This window comes from Rissa tridactyla, chromosome 21 (assembly GCF_028500815.1).
Source record: "Rissa tridactyla isolate bRisTri1 chromosome 21, bRisTri1.patW.cur.20221130, whole genome shotgun sequence".
NCBI classification, from domain to species: Eukaryota; Metazoa; Chordata; class Aves; order Charadriiformes; family Laridae; genus Rissa; species Rissa tridactyla.
This window is the reverse complement of record NC_071486.1, coordinates 2042437-2064635: the sequence shown is the minus strand read 5'-3', so window position 1 is coordinate 2064635 and position 22199 is coordinate 2042437. Positions and strand designations below refer to the sequence as shown.

At 52.5% G+C, this 22199-nt stretch overlaps 1 protein-coding gene across 1 annotated transcript; it reads left to right on the top strand.

Moving 5' to 3' along the window:
- The first annotated feature begins 5050 nt into the window (after nucleotides 1–5050).
- Nucleotides 5051–17957, top strand: KCNA3 (potassium voltage-gated channel subfamily A member 3). The gene is made up of 2 exons (XM_054181431.1): nucleotides 5051–8553; nucleotides 17554–17957. The coding sequence occupies exon 1, from the start codon at nucleotides 5143–5145 to the stop codon at nucleotides 6892–6894; it is 1752 nt and encodes a 583-aa protein (XP_054037406.1). The 5' UTR covers nucleotides 5051–5142; the 3' UTR covers nucleotides 6895–8553; nucleotides 17554–17957.
- The last annotated feature ends 4242 nt before the right edge of the window (nucleotides 17958–22199 follow it).

Here is a 22199-nt window from a genome sequence, read left to right as displayed (position 1 = left end):
CGTGGAAAAAAATATGAAAAATAGCTCCTGTCCACGCTCAGTTATTTTGGGTTAGCGGTTCAATTTTCATTTCCCCCCATCTATTAACTGTAATGACTGTTCTCTAAAGACGTGCTGCCTTCGGTAGCTGGACTGCAGCAGTCGGAGAGGATCCCGGGGTATCTGGGGTGCTCTTGGGCTTGGTGCTAACACCCTCTTCAAGAGAGGCATCAGTTATCCCTGCGGAGCTCGCAGCGATGCTCTTCACCTGAGCTGAGGGCTCAGCAAGCCGCAGTACTCAGCCAGCCTTGAATTTTCTTCCCTCTTCCAAATTTCAGTATCTTTCTCATTTTCTGCAATGATGAGCGCAGCGAAAGGCTTCTGGTGTAGGATTTAAATAGACTCTAGGTGGGAGGCGAGAAATATTCTCTTAATGTACAGATGAGAAACTGAGGCACAGAGAGATTGAAGGATTCACTCCACGACTGAGTTAGTTACACCCGGAGCCTGACTAAGACGAGGACAGGAATCGGGACTGTGTTAGAGCGCTGAATTCATCCTGGGAAATCGAGATTCAGTTCCCATCCCTCCTGCCGCTTCCCTGGGTGGCATCGGTGGAAATTACCCTTGAGGTTACCCCAGAGCCGTAACCGTCATCGGTTGCTTTTGTGGCTTGACGAGGAGATGAGATGGGATGCCTGATTTCTGGGAATGGGGTCGGTGACCCCATCTCAGTGTACGTTGGGGTAACAGCACGGCTCTCCTGGAAGGGTGTGAGCCTCGGGGACTGCGGGGACGCTCCCACCTCCTGTCTCTGCAAGGGAGAAGGTGAGGATGGCAGGACTGGTCAGCCTGGAGTTGGAGGTCGCCTTGTTCAACTTATTCCTCCATGGCTGAGCAAATAATCGTAATTAAAGCAGGGAAGGACCAGTTGAAGGCTCCAGGGAGGGCAAGAAGCTGAACCTGGCTGAAACAGAGCAGGGTTAGAGCATCCGTTCGTCTGTTTTGGCTGTATAACACATGGATTGCTCCAAGTTAAGCTTGAAAAGTTGGGTTGATGCTGAACTGTCTATCTGATGCCAACAGTCCTCCGCAGCCCTCTCTGCAGAGGTTCCAGGCAGTGATTAGTGACCCGAGTGACAACCTCGAGCCTTTGTCTGTAACGTTTGTCCGCGTTACGTCTCTGAGCGGCAGAGGTAGAGCTCGTGTTTCCGAGATGAGAGGAGAAACCTCGCCAGTGAGTTAATTCTGCGCTGCCTTGACGCAGCAGTCGGGGCTTTGCACGTTCCCCACTGTGGGAGGAGAGACGATACATTTACAGTGCATTAAGGTATTATTGTAACAGCGTTTGCGCTGAAAGGTTTCTGATCCTCCGAAATAAAGAATAGCAGATTTGTCCCAGATTTATCAATGGAGGCAGGGTTCCCATTCAGACGGGAGGGAGGGGAGAGCGGGTGAGAGCCCGCTCGTTGCAGCGGCCGGCCTGGATGCCCTATGGCTCTGCCCAGCTGCCTGGTGCTAAGGGGGGACAAGGCGGGGGCTGGGGGGAGAAGGACACCCCCAAAAGGCTGTTCGAGAGGTGATGGGGTTCAGCAAGAAGGAGGCAAGGTTTCAAGGTGGAGGCAGGGTGCTAAGGCACCCTCTCTGGGTGTGCCTGTCTGGTATTCCCATGGCTGGGAATAGCTGAGGGTCATGGTGAAGGTCCTGAGATGTTTTCTACAGCCCATGTGCCCCTGGGGAGGGATGCTGGGGGGGGTGGGGTGAGGTGTCCCCTCGTGGTCTGGATCTGACTGTGGGAAGAGGGAAGCTGTGTGTCCCCTCTGCTTGGAAATCTGCCCTGAGAAGGCCATTAAAGAGTGATGGTTGCTCTGCTTCTTTGTAGAAACCGCATCTGATGTTGTAGGTCAGCTTGTAGATCATTGCCCAGGGGGATTTCTTAAATGGCCATTAGGAATTAAATTAAATTTGTTGAGACCCGATGCAGCAGAAGAGCTGGGTGAAAAAGTGGAGAGAAACTTGCAGAGGGAGGACTGGGACATCTTGCATTTCACAGAAAAGCCACAGCCTTGAGGAGCAGGTTTGATGCTGCACCTCGCAGAGTGAGCTCCCAGCTCGCAGGAAAGTGCCGGCCGGGTCGGACATCGCGGAGATGTCCCTTCCGCTGGGGTTTTATTTCCCTGCCTCTGCCCTTGTGCTCAAGCCTCCTGGTTTTGAGATGTGACCTTGGCCACCTCTGTTGCTGCTTGACAAATGTGGGGCTCGGTGCAGTGCAAACCCCTCCAGGGAACACGCGTGGGGCTGGCGCTGGCTGATGCCAAGCAGGAGGTGATGCTATTGCTGTATCCCCGATGCTGAGCCAAACCTTGGCCGGGGACCTCAGGAGAAGGAAGGAGCTGAGGGGACTTCACCAGGGAGGAGGTGATCTGTCCCTCCGGCCGCACTCTGCCTGCTCGTCTGGCACAGCTTAATTGGCTTTGATAGGATTACGGGGAAGCAGCGGAGGAGTAAACAGGGCCAGGACGCCACGCGGTGCCTGGGGCCACCAGGCTGTAGCCCCCGGAGAAATCCTTTGAGCCAGCGTGATGCTGGACCGAAGCTGCCCGGAGCTCAGGGGTTAATGTCTGCTGCTGTGTTGCAGCTGATGGGGGCTAAAGGCTTAATCCTCCTCTGGGTTTTAAGGGAAGGGCTTTTCCTAGCAGCATCCCAAAGGTCTGCGGCTCTCTCAATAATTTCCGAAGAGTTTGCCCCTGACTGAGATCCAGAGGAAACTGTTGCAATTATGGAAGTTAAGCCTTGTTGCCTCGAGCCTTTTGTCATCAATAAATGTTTATGGCTTAAAGCAGCCTTGTTTGTTTGCCTTAGACCAGATGACAGCGATTTATTGGCAGAAATCCGAGCAGAGGAAAGAGATGAGCCAGACAAGTTTTTAACTGCTACACACATGTACGTAGTGAGGAGACGATGGTTATTTCATGATCATGAAACCTGCGGAAAATAGAGCCTCAAAATTGGATGTGAACTGTTTTTTCCAGGAATTTTGCTCAACCTACAAGAAACATGGGCAGCTCAAGGGTTAATGATGCTCCAGGGCTTTGCTTCCGCTTTATCTGGGGTTTGGGATGGCTGGGAGATGCCTGTGTTGGAAAGGAGGAGTGGATGCTCTTGCTGGGAGCACGTTGCTGATTAGCACTATTAGGAACTAGCACTGTAGGAATGATGGGGGAGCAAGACTGGGGACCCGTTGCCCCAACTCCCTCATCCCAGGAGATCTGCAGCCTCAAGCAAAACGGGACTCAAAAGTGGGGCTTAGAGCCAAGGGTGGAGATGGCAACAAGGGACATGTGTCCAAGTCTGGGGCAAGGTGACATGGCCTGGAAAGGAGTGTCCCTGCCTGTGATCACGGGTGAACGTCTTCCAGTGTCCACACCGAGCTGCTGCCTTACTGCTGGTGTGACAAACGCGTCGGTGGCCATGCGGCACCGGGAGGTTGGTGGAGATGGAGGCAGAGCAGGCAGGTCAAGGCTGTGTTGGGTTGGGAGGTCCCACAGCCAGGTCCACCTTTTCATCTGCAGGATCTTGCCAAGGCTCATTCCCCCAGGAAACCTCCCTGATTTCTAGGGGCAGAGGGTTTTCCCCCTCTGTCGGCAAAGAGGACGATGGGCTTGGCTCGCTCAGACCCCGTCCACTGGGTCAATCTGCCATTTACAGCTCTTACACCACTATTTGTTGTTGTTCCCCTCCCAGGTTTGTATATTTTGTACAGCTTGTTTCTAATTTAAAGCATAAATAAGTTTGATCTTTTCTTCTGTTTTTTTTTTCCCCTCTACCTTCTGGAGGCTGTGATGGTTAAAAATAACCACGGTGATGAGCTACAGCGGGGCTGGTGGAGGGGTTTTAACCTCCGTCGCGGCAGGACCACCCGGCCGGTGTGGGAACGGCAGCGTGGTCGCCCTTCTCGCCTCTCCCCGACCACTGTGGTCAGGCTTTTTCCCAAACCGGGAACTCCCTGAATTGCCTAAGCCCCGCTTGGCACGTGGCTGGGGATTAAAGCTCTTCTGCCGTTGGGGGGGTTTGGGAAAACAGGGACCTGTAGAGGGGCTGGGGAGAAGATGGGCACAGCCGGGTGCAGAGATCGCATGTTGTCCCTGGTGCACATCTCCTGGGGACGGAGCGTTTCCCAGTGCTGGGACCTGCAGAGGAGGCTTTTGCCTTAAAAAAAAATCCCATTTGACCAAAATTGAACTATTTGCATAAGAAGATCAATTGAAGGGAGAAAAACAAAAAATTCAAAGCCAAATTTTGGCTTTCTTGCAGGAAAGTCTGAAATGCAAATTTGGGTTCGGACTGAAACTGCCTCGGTGGAGGGCTGGCTCGGCTTCGGTGCTCCATTTATTTTGCCGGGGGGATGCACAGGGACACACGTGTGCAAACACACACGTGTGCACACACAGACACACGCACAGGCACATGCACACTCTCTTCTATAGAGACACACGCTCTCTCTTTTATACAGAAAAAAAAAAAAAATCCCCAGCACTTCAGCTGAAACGCTGATTCAAAACAACTGTTGGCGGCTCCGGCGGCCGCTGTCTGCTTTCCATTACCCACAGCCCCGCCGCGGCTTGAAAACGGTGACTTGAAACAGACAGGCAAACCCCAAAATTAATAATAAAAATTACATTTCGCCTTCCCGGGGGAAGGGCAGAAAAAAACCCCCCTCTTTCTAAGGCAGCGGTGCTGCCAGGAAAGAAAAAAAAACCAAACAACTCTCCCCACTTGCGACATGCTGAGCATCAAAGGATGCTCCCCGGGAGGGGACCGAAGCCCCTCGGCGTGTTGCTGGGTGGGGGGAACGGATCGGGTCCCCCCTCTTTGGGCTGGGGATGGGAAGGGGGTGCCCGCAGGGTGCCGGGGGTGCGGGGCAGGGCCGGGGGTGCTGGTGGGTGTCTCCGGGAGCGGTGACTGAGCGAGGCGGTGCCAGGGCTGGGGGCGGATTTTTTGAGAAGAGCCTCAGCTCTTCAGAGCAGCGGCAGCCGCTGGAGGAGTTGGGCGGCTGTTTCTCCCTCTCCGCTCGGAGGAGGAGGAAGAAGAGGAAGAAGAGGCTTCGGCTGCCGCCTCTCCGATCCTCCCCCCTCCCCCTTTCCCCTTCCGCCCCATACCTTTATGGACGAGCGCCGGAGCTTGCTCTACTCTCCGGCTGCCTCCTCCACCAGCCGGCATCCGCGGGGTGGCTCGACCAGCAGCCACCACAACCTGGGCTACACCGAGCAGCTGCCCCCCGCCGCCACCCAGCCGGTCCCCGACCAAGAGGAGGAAGAGGGTGAAGAAGGGGAGGAAGGCAACATGACTGTGGTGGGGGGCGGCGGAGACCCTTTGCTGGAAGAACCACAGCATCCTCATCCTTTGCTCGGGGGGGACCGCTACGATCACCCCACGACTCCGGCCGCCGTCCCCGCCGGCCAGCCCGCGGGCGGTGGGGAGCACGAGTGCTGCGAGCGGGTGGTGATCAACATCTCGGGGTTGCGGTTTGAGACCCAGCTGAAGACGCTGGCTCAGTTCCCCGAGACGCTGCTGGGGGACCCACGCAAGAGGATGCGTTACTTTGACCCCCTCCGCAACGAGTATTTTTTCGACCGTAACCGTCCCAGCTTCGACGCCATCCTCTACTACTACCAGTCGGGTGGGCGCATTCGGCGACCCGTCAATGTCCCCATCGATATTTTCTCCGAGGAGATCCGCTTCTACCAGCTAGGGGAGGAGGCCATGGAGAAGTTTCGGGAGGACGAGGGTTTCATTCGGGAGGAGCAGCGGCCGCTTCCCGACAAGGAGTTTCAGCGCCAAGTGTGGCTCCTCTTCGAGTACCCTGAGAGCTCTGGGCCGGCCCGAGGCATCGCCATCGTCTCTGTGCTGGTCATCCTAATCTCTATTGTCATCTTCTGTCTGGAGACCCTGCCTGAATTCAGGGATGACCATGACTATGAGGGAACTGGGGGGACCTTTGGGACGGGTGGTGGCCCTCTCCCACCTGATGTCTTCACCAACTCCTCGTCCTCGGCTGCTTCCATGGTGTCATCCTTCACCGACCCTTTCTTTGTAGTGGAGACTTTGTGCATCATCTGGTTCTCCTTTGAGCTGCTGGTCCGCTTCTTTGCCTGCCCCAGCAAGGCCACCTTCTCCAAGAACATCATGAACATCATTGACATTGTGGCCATCATTCCCTACTTCATCACACTGGGCACCGAGCTGGCTGAGAGGCAAGGCAACGGCCAGCAAGCCATGTCCTTAGCCATCCTCAGAGTCATCCGACTGGTCAGGGTCTTCCGCATCTTCAAGCTCTCCCGGCACTCCAAGGGGCTGCAGATCCTGGGGCAGACCCTCAAGGCCAGCATGCGGGAGCTGGGCTTGCTCATCTTCTTCCTCTTCATTGGCGTCATCCTCTTCTCCAGCGCCGTCTACTTTGCAGAAGCCGATGACCCCAGTTCAGGTTTCAGTAGCATCCCTGATGCCTTCTGGTGGGCTGTGGTGACCATGACCACAGTGGGCTACGGGGACATGCACCCCATCACCATTGGGGGCAAGATTGTGGGCTCCCTCTGTGCCATCGCGGGGGTGCTGACCATCGCTCTCCCCGTGCCTGTGATAGTCTCCAATTTCAACTATTTCTACCACCGGGAGACGGAAGGTGAGGAGCAAGCCCAATACATGCACGTCGGGAGCTGCCAGCACCTCTCGTCCAGCGAGGAGATGAGGAAGGCTCGCAGCAATTCCACCCTCAGCAAGTCCGAGTACATGGTGATCGAGGAAGGGGGAATCAACCACAGTGCATTCAAACAGGCTGCCTTTAAGACAGGCAACTGCACAACCACAAACAATCCCAACTGTGTGAACATCAAAAAGATCTTTACGGATGTTTAAAAACGCAAAACCAAACAAACAGCAACAAAAACTGAGGATGCGGTAAAAAAAATAACAATAACAATAATAATGCAAAGTGACTGTGTACTCGGTGTTGTGTGGAACATGCACCATCGTCGGTCTGTGTGTGCCCTCGTTTTTATACGTTTATTTTTTTAGATCCTGCCTTTCTAAAGATCCAAAAAAAACCAACCAAACAAACAAAAAAGGATTTAAAATTCTGCGAAGAAGAGGACAGCTAAAGGGTAAAGAGAAGGAAGATGAAGACTCACCGTCGAAACAGGTGTTTGTTCTGCAACGTGTTGCAGGGCTGCTTTTGTTTTCTTGTTTTTGGGGACCTCTCGCTTTGCTCCTTAATTTCCCCCCCCCCCCCACTTCCCTAAAGGCAGCGTGTAGCCGATTTCCCCTTCCATCACATAAGCTCACTTGTTGGATTAACAACCCCGGATTGGGTGGGGAGATGAGGAAAACATGTTGCAGAGCGCACTGGAAGGGGGTTGGGAGGAAATAACCATTTAATTTTGCAGAGAGTCTCTGTTACCACATTGTTAAATGACGCTTAATATTGAAACATGTGGTGTGCCATTACGGGCACATCACAGATTCCCTTTTCTCCCCCGTTAGATCGTTTATGAAATTCTAATCTGGTCAGAGACCGAGTGCAATCAATGCTGATTTAAATAGGAAAAAAAAAAAAAAAAAGAAAGCCTTCGTTTTCTATCCTGAATTTCCTTCCCCTGCAACCCTATGGCATTATTTCATCCACCGTCAAATTTGTGGCCATGCAGCGTGTCTGTGTGCGGGGAGGAGGGAGGCGAAAGGCAAAATGGAAGGGTTTCAGGAGCCAAGAGTGCACGGGGAGCGATGCCGGCATGGACCGGGGGATGATGCAGGATCCGCGACGGGCTCCTCGCCGTGGCTGTGCAGCCTCCAACCCACCCAGCTGGAGACAAAGGGATATTTCCTCCTTTTTTTTTTTTTTTTTTTTTTTTGCGATGCCTTTGGGAGAGATGCAGCCGCTTATCGCAAGAAGATTAAAGTGGCGAACACGCCTTCCAGCGGAAGTCACTAATTCGGACCGGAGTGATGCAGTTGCCATGGCGACCCTGGTTTCCTGGGAAACCCCCAAAGGTTGTCATGGCATCCCTTCTCCCATCCCCCTTGGTCCTCGCTCTTCCCGCAAAAAAAAAAAAACCTTTCCAGATGGTTCCAGCCCCGTCATCCTGCAGGACACGGCTCTGCCCCCGCTATGTGACCCCATCCCGGCACCCCCTTCCCCGGCCACGTCCCCCCCGTGGTTTCCCCTGTGCTGAATAAAGCAGCCCTAGGCAATAAGCACACCCCGAATCCAGCTCTGCCTCGCAGAGGAGCTCACACCTTGGCAGTGAAATTTGGGGATGGAGTCTCTCATCCTGGCAAACACGAGCGCCTGCTCCGCCGAGAACCACCCGGCCTTTTCCCCCCAAACCCCGTGCGAAATGGCACGGACCAGCCAGCGGGAAAGCTGGGCTGAGACACCCCGGCAGCTTTTTGAAAGGAGGGGGACAGATCTATACAAAGCAGGATTGAAAAGTAACCAAAAAAACCCCGCCGGGGGAAAACACACCGGCTTCATCTTTACGTGCGCACCAGGGGCCACGGGACATCTGATGGGATCAGGTGAGCTCTGCACAGGGTAGGGTTCGATGGCATCATAAAGTATTGTTGCTTTTTTGGGGACAAACCTCGTGTTTTCCACTGCTTAATTTTCTTTTTCAGCTTACCCTGCGCTCTCTGGTGGTTTTGTGCACGTTAGGTGAAGTGGGATAACATCCTATAGCTTATATTTGCTTTTCACTTTGCTTTTTGGTGCTGTGCATGGGAGGAAAACCCCGCTGCTTTTTTTGCAGCTGGATTTCTTCAATTCTGTGCTAAAAAGGTTATTTGGAGGGGTTTAATGCTTCGGTCCGAGCCCTGCTGTCGAAGCGGGCTGAAGGCAGGGCCTGGCTGCTCAGGCTCGAGCGCCTTGGCTCCAGCTCTGCTCCATTTCACTGGGTTTTGGGTTAAATAAATGCAGATTCCTTCAAAGTAGTGTACTGCTGTTAAATACCTCCTACGGCAAAGAGAGATTTGACCCCAACCTGAGCGAGTCACACCTTTCCCAAGCGTGGGCAAAGGGGGATTTGTCCCGAGAGATGTTGGCGGTGCCGAAATCGGAGTTTAGCTAGGATTTTACCCGGACTTTAAAGATCAGGACAGTTTGTAACACTCTCCCCGAGCCGAGCCTTAGCCCCGGTTAATAAAACCCTTATAACCAGGAAAACCAACAGAGCGGCTTCTCAGCTAATGGTATGTGACAGCTTTATTGGAGCTCCTCCAGTTTTCACCAGCGGAGGATCTAACAAATAATCTTTATTAGGGACATGCTCCGGAGCATCGCGGGAGGTAACAAACCTGGGATCCCTTGTCCGGGATAACTGAGATCCCTTGTCTGGGAGAACTCGGAACACCCCAGTGTGCCTTTTCCCTGGGCTGAAATGTCATTTTTGCTACGAGCTCTCACTTTTTTAATTGTTATTAACGCTTTGCCGCACACCTATTCCTAAAAGGAGGATTTGAGTTTAAAAGCAGGGGAACTGGCCCTGCTCGGGAGACTTTGCAGATGAGTTTTGTCTCCGCATTTTCTCCGTGGCAGCTGCGCGGCGTACGGAAACCACATGTTCTCCTGGAAACGGCGCAGTTATAATTTTCGGTTTCTCTGTCGTCTAAAATAAGCAGAAACCTTGCAGGTTGTTAGTTTGCTTTCCTGACTACTCCCTGCTTTATTTTTGTAGCGGCAGCATAATTTCGAATGGATTTTACTGATGGTAAAAGACGCTGTATGGGAGAGGTGGCGAGGAAACCACTTCGTCCGCTGGAGTTTTGCTCCAGAACTGAATGGTATCGCTTTTCAGCTCTGCCTTTAAGAGAACGTGGGAAAATGGGGGATATCCTTCCGATGCTCTGCCCCGTTTCTGTCTGCCTCTTCCCTCTGCGCTGTCTCGTTGGGTACCGTTCAGCAAGATAAATACTTTCTGTTACTGCACGGTCTGACGGCTTCTCTTAAACTGGCTGCCGCGTGCCTTGTGCCAGGAACTGGAGAGACAAATCGCTGAAAGATTGCTCTCTTTGCAGCCAGCTGCTTATTTAACTTACTTTGCTCTCTTGCAGTGTGCCTCCTATTAGGACTTAGGGCTGTTTTAGCAGTCACTGGGGAGTTAAAGATGAGCCTCAGCCTTTGCAGTGTGTTGGACTCGACTGTTTCTAATGTGCTTAGAGCGGGCAGCATTAGGAGATTAGCGTTAGCGGCTGCTGTCTGGCAGCCTGCTGCGAAGCCTTCCCAAGGCAAGGCGAAAGGCTTGCCTAGACTCAGCTTATTGCATTAAATGGAGGAAAAGTGCATTACCGAAAGCTGCCGGCTGACATTTAAGATCCCACAGAAAGCAAGGAGGGGAAAGAAAGGCTGCGTCCCCAGGTAGTCCCCGGCATGGACTCTCCGGCTTGTCGCCTGCATGTGTGGCGTGGCAGTGATGCTCTCTGAAATGCCCTCCTCCTCCCCTCTCCTTCCTACCTGTCATCTGGGAGACAAAGTGACATTGCTGACATCCAAGGACGGGAGCAAGGACGGGAGCAGGCAGCTCCTGCCCAGGGGACGCAGACCTGAGAGGCCATAGCTGTCTCCCCAGATGCTTCATGTATTCGGTTTATGTGGGGGCACTGAGTGATATGGAGCCCTGTATGGCCTCCTGCCTCTTTCCTAGGGTCCTTTCGCTTTCCCTCTGCTTTTAGGACCTGTTCCTTTTCCGTTTCATCCCTGGATGCCACCTCGAAACACATCCGTGGTACAGGGGGATGCAGGGGCCAGGCAGCCACCCCAGCCCTGGCTCCTGTGCTCGGTACTTTGACACCGTCACCTTTTTCTCCTGCTTATTTGCCCTGTTTTGTGTGTGTTTTCAGGCCTGAACTCTTCTAAAAAGGTTCTGTTGTTCTCCAGCACAATAGATGCCCTTCGGGTGCTTGGGGTGGCCAGAGGAGCAGAGCAGTATCCATCCCACCCCATGTGTGGACACAAACAAGGGCTGGGGATATCTCTTTCCTCCAGGAGGGTTAAATTTCTTTCCGAGCAATTGTTCCTGCTCCCTTACTTGACAAAAGAAGCCGGGTTTTTGTTTTTAAGCCCCAGTTTATGGACAGTTAAGAGGAGGCAAAGGGCAGGCAAGCGGCTTCCCCAGCAGAAGGGAAGGAGCCACCCAGAGCCCGTGGGCTGCGGAGGGGTCTCCTGGCCGAGCCGTAGTGCAGGGAGAGGGTCTCCTGCAGGGGTTGGTAGAGCATTCTGCATGAAATCTGTTTAATTGTGTAGTTTGGAGCCCTCTTCCTGCCAAGCTTTTAAAATATGCATATCTTGGTGAGAGCACATGGAGGCTCCCGTCGCAGCCTGATGGAAGGCAGGGCCTTTTTTTCCCCATTTTTAAATGCTTGAACAAGAGATCTCTGGGCAGGCTGCAAACCTGCGAGCGCAAACAAGACAAATAAGATTTAAATGCGACTCATTTTGCCCTTCGGCCTCAATCGCTGCGTGTACCGGGAAGGAGAGCTCAGAGCACTGGCATCCTCGTGCAAAGGCAGTCGTATGGGCGATGGGCGCGGGGCAATAGGGACTTTCTGGACATTATAGGATGCCGTGGGCAGGGCAATGTCCTATAAATTGTCTCCTTTGCTGCTACGGAGCTGGAACTGTGCTTCTGCACCCATAGTGTGAATGGGGTGCCTGGCTTGACTTTTGGGGGGTGTGTTAAGGACGGGATGCTGCTGCCTTTCCCTGTTTCCCTGGGTGCTGTTTTCGTGGCAGAGGCTGCACTAACGCTGTGCTGCGGGTGCCGGGTTCCCGTGCCAGGCGTGGGTTTCAGGGTTTGAACATGGAGGCCTGGAGCGATGCGCTTCTCCGGGAAATGTCACTGCTCTGACAGGGACATTTTGGGGATGTTTCGGGGCGGGGGTCCCGAGATGCCTCATCCCTGCCAGGAATCGTTTCTCCGGCAGTGGGAGGGTTTTGGCTTCATTTTGGGGGGAGGGTGATAGAGGGTTTTCTTAGGGCACATACAGGAATGGGATGAGGAGGGGGCAGAGCCTTCCCACGGTGGGGGGCACCTTCACTGCTGGGGGGACCCCCACAGAGCAGCCCCAGCCCTGTCTCCACAGCATCTGGCTCTTGCCCCGGCCGAAGCTCTCCTGGCTCCGCTGTGGTCGAGCCCTGGACACAGTCGAGACCTTTTTACTCCTGTACTTGGCTTCCCAAACAGGAAAATGAGTAATGGTGTCTTCGTCAAAGCAATATTCATCCCACCTGGTGGGACACGTGTTTGCTGCTCTGGGCTGGGAAGGCATCAGGGCTCCTGCTCTTTCTCACCCGGCGAATCCCAATTTTAGCTCATGAGGACCGTACTCCTTGTGGAAGATGGATGTGCGCGGGGTCCCACGCTGCCCTTGTAGCTGGAGCCCTTTTATCCCCGCTGCCGGCAAAACAGCCACAAACGCTCTGAGAAAATCCCCCGCGAGCCCCCGTGCGCTTTTACTTCCACGAACAAGACGCTGCTTTATGAGACCCCCAAGTTTCCGGGTCCATCTGGGGCTCATCACCACCCCGAGCCTGAGTTTTCGGCGCTGAGGATGCTCTGCAGCAGGGCAGGGAAACCTTCACGCATGAACCTCCCCGCAGGGCACCGTCAGTTTTCTCCTTCTTATGAACCAGGACACGCTCAAGTAAATTAAAACCTGTCTCCTATCTCATTCAGCTTGTCATTCGAGTTAGGAGTAGCTAAAATACTTATGATCCCTGGTTTTCCCTTAGTCATAACGGGAATAGTCGTTACCTGACCGCGCTGCACACTAATATTAAGACCCCTGGCTCAGCGATTCCGACGGCAGCACGCACTGCTGGGTTGGTTTAGGAATGATTCATTTCCTTAAGACTTGTAATTCAGATGTTTTTCTGAGCGTGGTTGAGCTCTGTCGTGTCTGTTGCTTTTCTACCGTCGTCGCGCTTCATTTTTAGCATCTTTAACACACGCTGGGTGGGAAGACTTGGTTCGGATGCGTGGCTCGCACGACTGGATTAGCGAGTGGCTATCTCTGCTCTCGCTGGCAAGGATGCCGAGTGCAGGCGGTTTTATTTTGATGCTGACCAGCACCAGCTGCTTTGCTTCGCTTCCTCCGAAGCACCGTCATGGATAGATAACGGAAAATCCTTTGGGGTTGTGTCATGGTGGAAGCGCCGGAGGCTCCGCCTCTGCGGGGGCAGCGGGGTCCGTGCTCGGGGTCTTGCTGTCCCGGGAAGCTAAAATTGCAACGGAGCATGGACAGGATGAACACATGCTTTGCAAAGGGCTCTTGGCATTTGCGGAGAGATGTGTTTGCTGTTGAACTCGGTTGTGATGAATTAGCTGAGTGCCATGCGGGGTCGGGGCGGGGGGGATGCTGGGCGGCCCAGGGGGGATTTTGGCATGGAGTTGGTCCATGACAATGCGCATCCCTGCATCCCTGGCCAGGAGGATGGGAGCACGATGGTGTGTGCTGGGTGCTCGCTGTTGCCCTGCTGGGCGGCTTTGGGCAGGTCACCTCCTCCGGGCCTCAGTTTCCCCATCTGTAAATGACGCTGAGCAGCTTCAGTAAGTGCTTGGAAATGCAGCGATGAAACACGCTGCGGGAGGAAGAGGCAGTTTTGAAACACAGAGCAGGAAGGAAAGAATCCTCCAAAGGCTTTATGGAGTTCAGCTTTCTTGAAGCTTGCAGACCTGCAGACCCTGCCCCTGATACCCCATTACTTGCAGTTATTTCCCCCAGCCGGGGGGAAGCCCAGGGTTTCACCCGCTTTCCCAGGGATGCCAGCTCTGCCCTACGGCTCCCCTTCCCATAACCATCCTCCTCCCCTCCGGTTTCTTCACTCTGCAGCTTTACCGTTGCTTTTCCATCCTTTCTCCTGAAATCTCCGTGCATTTATAGTCGAAATCCCTCTCCTCCCTCCTCGCCGGTCTCTGCTTGGAGCTGCCACCGCAGCTCGGTACGGATTCGAACCTCAGGCTGTCGCAGCAGGTCAAAAATGAGATGTAAGAAGTTCGGGCTTAAACTGAACCTGCCTGCTGCAAATTTGAGCTCGCAGGAGGGATGGAAGGGAGTTTGCTGTGAGCCGGGTGTAGCATTGCAGGGCAGAGGGGTTTCCTACATCTCTGCATGGGCATCGGTGGATGCTGGCAACCAGCGCTCGTGCTTTACCCTTCGGGTGCCTGAATCGTGTTTGGCGGTTCAGAAATCTCCAAATTAAAGGTGGAAATCTTTCTGCTGCATCTGAAACAAGCCTGGGCTGTTCTCTCCCGGGGCTGGAAACCTTTCAGCCAGATCTCTCCCATCCTTGTTGCAAAACGCTCTGAGAAAGCAAAGCAATGCGCAAGGAGACGCGAACCAGTGAACGGGACCTGGGTTCAGCTGGTTTTCTGGCTTGTGATATCTCCTGGGAATTGGCTTTATTGCTCCATTTTCTTAACCAAGCCGTCACGCAGCTCCCTTAGAGGAGAGAATTACACAAGCATTTACCTTTATCAGCCAAATGTGGAACTAGGTAAGAAGAGATATCAAGTTAACGTGGTAAGATCTGTTTTCCCTAACCCTGCGTTGATTGGCATCAATTATATCTTCCTCTTTAATTCTGTATTAAGACTCTCAGCCATTCCAGCATATTGTTTGGGATCAGCGACAGATGGCCAGACCCATCATTTTGCAGGTCGCTTTGTTTATCCCTTAAAAAATTGGCCCAACAGGAGCTATTTTCCAGTCCTCTGGATTTCCACCAGGCTCAAGAGATAGTCAAGACTTGCAGTCTCACGAGCTGCCTCGCCAGCTCCGAATGCCTGGATTCAAGTTATTTGGCTCGGCGGATTTAAAAACATCTAATTTTTGTGGCTGCTGTGTAATATCCTCTGTTTCTCTTGGAGTGGAGAGGATTTCATCACCCCCATATGATGGGAATACATCTGGATCCCTTCAGGAGCCGGAGCAGCGATATCTCCTGAATGCTCCTGATCCTCACTCCCACTGCTGTTCTTGCTGAATTCGGTGAAATAACGTCATCGTTAGGCTGAGGATTTGGGGTTTCTTTCTGCAAGGGCAAAGATACAGCCTGAAAAGGCCCCAGGGTACCCCAAAGCACTGGATTATTTGCCAGGTTTGAGAAAATTACTATTTACCACTTAATCTGCAGAACCCCAACTCTGCCGTCCCCTTCTCAGCCAAACCAACGGTATTTCCTGGGCCGTGCCGGGCTGAAGGTGCTATTTGGGTTTTATTTGTGTAATACTCCAGCGATGCTTGAGGATGCCGGCAGTTTGACCATTGCTTTGCAAAAAAAGCAGGAGCCCTTCCCTGCTGGCAGGTGGGAGGGGGGTGTAATCCCCCCCAGCAAGCCCAGTCCAATAAAGCATAAACCCCAGTTAGCTTTAAGCCCATGACTAGTCCTCCTGGCACTTCAAGATAAACTGGCGCTTGAATAACCAGCTGGTCTGAGACCCTTGCAAGGAGCACTAAGCCCCTCTGGTAGCTTATTTTCCTCTGAGTGTCGCGCTGCCTTGCAAGGGGATCTTTGCTTCTTGTGGGAAATCCTCCCCTCGCTCCTTTCTCTGCCTGCTTTGGCATGCCTGTGACAGCCTCCCTGCAACAACAACAGCCTCCCTGCCACAGCCTCCCTGCCACAGCATCCCTGCAACACCCCTGCAACAGCCTCCCTGCAACAGCCTCCCTGCAACATCAGACCTACAGCATCAGCCCTGCAGCAGCATCCCTGCAACATCAGCCTTGTAACAGCCTCCCTGCAACATCAGCCCTATAACAGCATCCCTGCAACATCAGCCCTGCCACAGCATCCCTGCCACAGCATCCCTGCAACATCACTGCAACAGCCTCCCTGCAACAGCCTCCCTGCCACTGCATCCCTCCAACAGCATCCCTGCAACATCAGCCCTACCACAGCCTCCCTTCAACAGCCTCCCTGCAACAGCCTCCCTGCAACAGCATCCCTGCAACATCAGCCCTGTAACAGCCTCCCTGCAACAGCCTCCTTGCAACATCAGCCCCGCCACAGCATCCCTGCCACAGCATCCCTGCAACATCCCTGCAACAGCCTCCCTGCAACAGCCTCCCTGCCACAGCATCCCTCCAACAGCATCCCTGCAACGTCAGCCCTGCCACAATCTCCCTGCAACAGCCTCCCTGCAACAGCATCCCTGCCACAGCAACCCTGCAACATCCGCCCTTCCACAACCTCCCTGCAACATCCAGAGAGCAGGTCTTACCCTGCTATTTGGGTTTTATTTGCGTAATACTCCAGCGATGCTCGAGGATGCCGGCAGTTTGACCATTACTTTGCAAAAAAAACAAGAGCCCTTCCCTTCCTGGCTGCATGGATCCTATCCCGTCTTACTTATCTCCATCCTGACTCTCCCTCTGGGGAAAACAGGCTCATGTGGGGGGGTGAGCTGGGACCCAGCAGGTCCTGGTGCATTAGGCTGGGCTCTGAACCGTGAATACAGATCCTTCCTACCCTTGTCTCATCACCGGCTGCTAATGAAGCATCCGGCTCACGTAATCTGATTTGGTGGTAGTGCTCATCTTATTAGTGTGCACCACACACTGGTTTTAATATAGTTAATGAACCTCGCTATAGGAAGCTTTACTAATTCCCACTTGAAAAATCACCGCGAAAAGGGCCAGAATTTGGGGGAGGGGGGGAAATCCCGCTGATTTGCGCGAGGCTTAAACCCTTGGGGAAATTTGGCCGTGCCCCATCCGCAGGCGGGTGCAGAGCCTGGGACGCGGCGCGGTGGGAGGTGGGATGCTCCGAACTAAAGGCAGAGTGTGTCATCTCTGAAAACGAGAGGGATGTAAGCAGATGCGTGAAGTTTCTAAGAATTTCGGTGTCTTAAAGACAGAGCAGAGCATCTCACTGTATTAAAATAGGAGTCAGGATGAGTCCGTGCTTCAAGCCGACTTGTTGCAATACCGGGTTCGTGCCCTCCAGAGGCTCGGCAGCTCCGGCACCCCAGAGGTTGGGGGATTTCTTTTTGCCTTTTCTAGACACCTCCATCCCTGCATCAAAACGGGGTCTCGGGTTTGAGCTCTCCGGAGCGACTCCGTGGTCCAAGCGCTGGATGTGGGATCAGCCCCGGCTCCTGCCGTCCCCTGTCTTGGATTTATAAGATCAAGCAATTGCTTAATATCATGTGAATTATATCGGGTCGGAACAAACCCGGCTTGATTAAGATAAAAACATGATGAGGAAAACCAACTTTGCGCTAATTATTCTGGATTTGGAACTTGCCATTAATGTGAGGTAATAGTTAATAACCGGAATATATTTAATGAATCTTTTTTCTATCTTTAGCTCGCTTTAGACTGCGTTGCATTTAATCCATTAAACAATCTTAATGAGCAAATTTTCACTTTTTTTGTTGGTGGGGAAGGGGGATGTGAAGTTGTCTGAGGGGACCAACGTGCAGCATTTATTCTACTGTGCCTCGTTAAAAAAATAATAATAACCTGTTGCTTGTTTTCCAAACCAGGCTGTGCATAAAAGCCGTTCTTTGCTCTGCCCAACAGATAACAGAAGAAGTTTCAAAATTAAGACCTTCAGGACTGTGTTGAGAAATAAAACGTCTCCAAGGAAATGGCAAACATCACGGACCCGGGTGACTGATGCTGCTGTGGACCCGACCCCACGGAGGCTCTGTCCTCCCCAGTTAAACCCATTTCATATTTCATATATATATCGATGAAATATTTGCCACGTTATCTGTGTTTTCTAACAAGTGCATTATGTAGGAGGCAACATCTTTGCAACTGGAAGTTTATCTCCGAATCATGTGCAATATAACCAGGCTGAACAAAGCCAGGAAAAAGGAGGAGGGGAGGTGGAAATCATTTGGACATTATTCCGATATGTTTTCTTTTTTTTTTTTTTTTAAATATCTCTTGAAAGATTAAGCAACCAGAAAGGAAATGTTAACCAGAGCTGCTAATAAGCAGTCCAAGTGTTTTGCTTGGGGTGGGAGGGAGATGGGGGAAATTCGGTTGCTCTCATGGTTCCCTGTCGAACCATGGGCTGTTTTTGGCGCTGGGATACAAATAATTTCTGTTCCATTTTTCTGATTTTCCTGTAAATGCTCTTTATGAGTAGGTATGTGCTGCACCAAAGGCTGTGATTTATTTTAAGCTCTTATTAAGAAAGTAACGTCGCCGCCGATGCTGAGGAACACAGTGTCAAACACTCAACATGTTGTGCCTTGCTTTCAGGATCACGCCGTGAAAAACTAAGGAAAAATGGAATTTCCAGGGGTGGAAAAGGTATAAAACCCGGTCCTGGTGGGTCGTGCCCCTGCTTCATTTCACGAGAGCCCGCGCGCCCTTCTCTGCTGTTCCACAGCACTTGAACCCCGAGGGGATATTATAGTGTTGCGTTGCTGATACTGTAATAAACGGGGAGTCCATCGCTCCTTTGCCTGTCGCTGTTGCGTTTTGCAGGCTGCTTTCGATTTTTTTTTGGCAGGTTAAGAGCTGTGGGCTGCCCGCAATGGGCTGTGGAGCTGTGAATCTATAACCTCCCTGCATTTCCTGGGACCGAATGGGTAAATACCAGCCCAGTGCAATGGGATAAATCGTCCGTGAAGGGATAAATGGTCTGCAAAGGTACAAATGGTCTGCAAAAGCACAAAAGCAAACGGCAAAGGGGTGGATGGTCTCTCTTGCTTCTGGCTTCCCCGTCTTGCCCCAGCCTCATCCACCTCGGCACGCTCGCTCCGTCCCAGCTTTGAGACTAAAACCCGCCCGGCACGTACTCCGTTGGGAGACCAAGGTGATACTTGCAACGAGCGAAAATAAAGTCAGCGGGACTCGGTGAGCGCGGGAACCTCTGCGTCCGCATTGCAATAATTCACCGGGGATGGTTTGGAGAATGGTAATTTGGACTGGTCCAAGCGAAGAGAGCTGGAGCTCGATCCGAAGCGGAGGATGCTCAAGGGGAGGTAACGGGAGACAAAATCATTAGGCGTGTGAAGCAGACTCTTGAATTCATGCTGCCGATTGCTTTGTGTCCGTGTCCAAGAACAAGTCTGGAAGTCCCCTGGTACCTGGAAAGGGGAGCCAGGACCACTCAGCCTGGAGGGCAGCACCAAAACCGGGATCCTTCACCGAGCAGAGCTATTTACCTGCATTTCAAACAAGATCCCGGGCAGGACATGGGGAATATCCAGAGGAGACAGGTGTGGGATGCTTTGAGGTACGACCCAAGTGAGGATGCATTTAAAAATAAACACCCGACCTGGAAGAAAGGCTCTGAAATGGGAAAGCTCAGGGGAATATCGGTGGCAAAGCAACTGGCTGCCTGTACCACGCATCTCTCCTTGCCGAAGAGCTTTGAAGACGGGTGAAACCCAAGTGGATTTCTGAGCCATCGTTCAGGGCTGGGATCACTCCGGACCTGTCTGGAGGTCAGCAGAAGAAGCCTAAGCCCCACATGCAAACTTCAGCTGAAATTAGGATTGAGAAATTCCCTTAACTGCGGGGCAACGATGTGGTTCTTAAAGGAATGCATCGACTTTGGTGAGGTTGCACTTATTTTGTTTGGTTTTTAAATACTGATAATTTCTTAGCTTGAATTCCTCCTCCTGTCGTGGCATCATTGGTGATGGACACCTTGTTCATGGGAGTAGGACTTTGGGCTCCCAAAGAGAGAAGTCTCTGGGGCTCTGCATAGGTGTGGGCTGGGGAGAATGGGCTGAGACGGCGAGAAAAGAAACACAAGTGAAAAAACCAGCAGTTTTAGTCAAAGCTTTATTGCTCGCCTTGGGGAATGAAGAGCAAGCGTGGATATGACCCTTAGTAGGACATTGCTCCTTGGGCTTGTTTGCATTTATTCCCAGCATGGTAGAAACCCTGTGGCCATGGAGCTGCTGAGAAATGAGTGAGTTTATCACGGTTTTTGCAGGACGAGGCGCAGAGGGAGGTGAGATGGGGACTAGGACTGCTGGAAGAGCTCGAGGAGCAGGTCCCCAAGCCCATGGGGATGAGCTGAGGGTGCCCAGGGCTGGACAGAGGGATGCTGGGGAATCGCGGAGGTGAAGCACCCCATGGTGTGAAATCAATCCGCTGTGAAAGCCATCTGCATAAATTAAAGCTAATTGGAGTGGTGGCTCTCATTAACTTCTCCTTTGGCCATGCCCTGCCCCAAGGCCAGCCCGTGGTGGGGTAGGGAGAGGTTGCTCCTGTGTGGGATCCTCCAGCAAATTGCTCTGCCGGCAAATCCCTGGGGATCTGGCAGTAATTGTGGCACCGCCCCAGCTGGAGCGGTCTGAGGATGGGCTGGCAGAGCTTTTTTGAGTCATGGCCAGCTGGGTCTTAACGTGGCACAGCCAAAACCCACCTCCCAGGCATCCATCCCATCTCCTGCTGAGGGGAGCTGTGCCCCCCCCGCCTCTATCCCCCGGGGCTGTCTCATCCTGCAGCTCCCCAGTGCCAAAATTAATTAATGCTCAGACCATAAAAAGCCTGAGACCTTAAAAAGACCCCTTAAAAAAGACAATTAAAAGTCCCCACTGTTTGGGAAGTGAAGGCTGAGCCTGTTGTCACCACTGGAAACCCCAAATAACCAAGCCATGGGTCCTTCCCCATTGCCATGGATGGAGATACCAGCAGGCTGGGGGAGATGGGGCTGGGCTTTTTTGGGGAGATTTCGCCTCCAAAACCACTAAGGAGCTGCAAAATACATTTGTTTTCAGCCTTCCCTGCAGTGTGACGGGTTCGTAGCGTGCTCTTGAGGCTGCGAAAGAGATTGAACAAAAGCTTTAGCAACTCTGAAATTGGGAGGGACTGACCCAGAAAGCATTTTTCTACCGTGCTGGTGGTTTTGGGGTGCAAACGGCCAAAGCACCTGCTGAAGGTCAGATCCAGCATCCCCCCGCAGCCCCGCAGACAGCCCCGGGTTGCCCGCGGGGCTAGCGGCACATTAACAGGAGGAGAATCAATTTTCTGGATTGCCACAGACCTGGATCTTGGGAAGCCCTGGTCCCAAAGGTGTTAAATTTAGTTTCTTTTGGAACATGATCTAGTAGCCCTTAAAATGGGGGATAGAATGTATCAGCACTAAAGTTATTTTTATTTTTCACCAGTGTTACAGGAGAGCTTTTTTATGGCACGTGTGTATGTAACATAATTATACCTCGTCTGTTTTCAATAGCCACTTTGTTAAAGCGTCTCTCTGTTACGGTTCAAAAGGTGTATTTTGACAAGCAAAGGGATGGGAAAAACCAGATCCCTTCGCCCGTCGGGGCTGGTGGGTCCCAACGGTGCCGCCTCCGGCAGCAGAAATGCCGGTTCCCGGAGCAGTGCTCAGCCTGTGGCCGCTCCGCTCCCCCCGGCCAGCACCGAACCCACCCCACGGACATCTCGCACCGATGACAATCTTGCCAAATTTCAACCTCTTCTCGGTATTGTACATAACCGGCGTTGACGACGTTGCTCCGTGCTGTTGGGTTTCTTTCGCTTGGTCGCTGAGCCAGCTAATTGTTAATGTGCTTTTTCAAAATAATTGACAGTTTGATAGTCTTTAACTGTCGGTCCGGTATATTAATCTGTGTTGCCACGACTCTGACTCTAGCCTCGTGCATTTTAAAGATAACCATCGTATCGGGACAGCCGTGTCAAGATGTCATGTGGAGCGGAGGACTGGATTTGGCAAGGGAAGACAAATTAAAAATGTATCCAGTCGATTAAAAAAACAAAAAAGGCAGCGATTTAATGACGGCTGACATCAAGAGAAGATCCAAAAAATAGCGTGCATTGATTCCCGTAATCACGCGAACGCAGGCTGCTCATCTTTATTCATAGCCCTTCAAAGCCGTGCTCGGAGATGCCGAGAGCATCTCGGAGATGCCGTGCGTTAGACGTGCTCTTTAGACGCTGAACACGTAGACGTTGCTCCTCTGCGCCCGGCCCAGCTGCCGTCCCCGGCAAACGCTGTGCCCCATCCCTTCCCCTTTTTAATTTTAGGCTGCAATTAAAGGGATGAGAGGTCTGCCGTTGGGTCTGTCCTGGTGGATAAGGAGGAAAATCAGATGTGGGGAGCTGGGCTGGTATAGGGTCGCGTAAAACCACCTGTTTTAAGAAAGAGTTTTAAGATGTTTTAAGAAGGCAGCAAAATTTGAAAGCAAAATACCTCGAAAAGGGGTTAAGGGCACTAAGGAAGGCTCGGT

Excerpts from the sequence above, each read along its gene's own strand:
- KCNA3 (XM_054181431.1), top strand. The coding sequence starts at position 5,143 with ATGGACGAGCGCCGGAGCTTGCTCTACTCTCCGGCTGCCTCCTCCACC.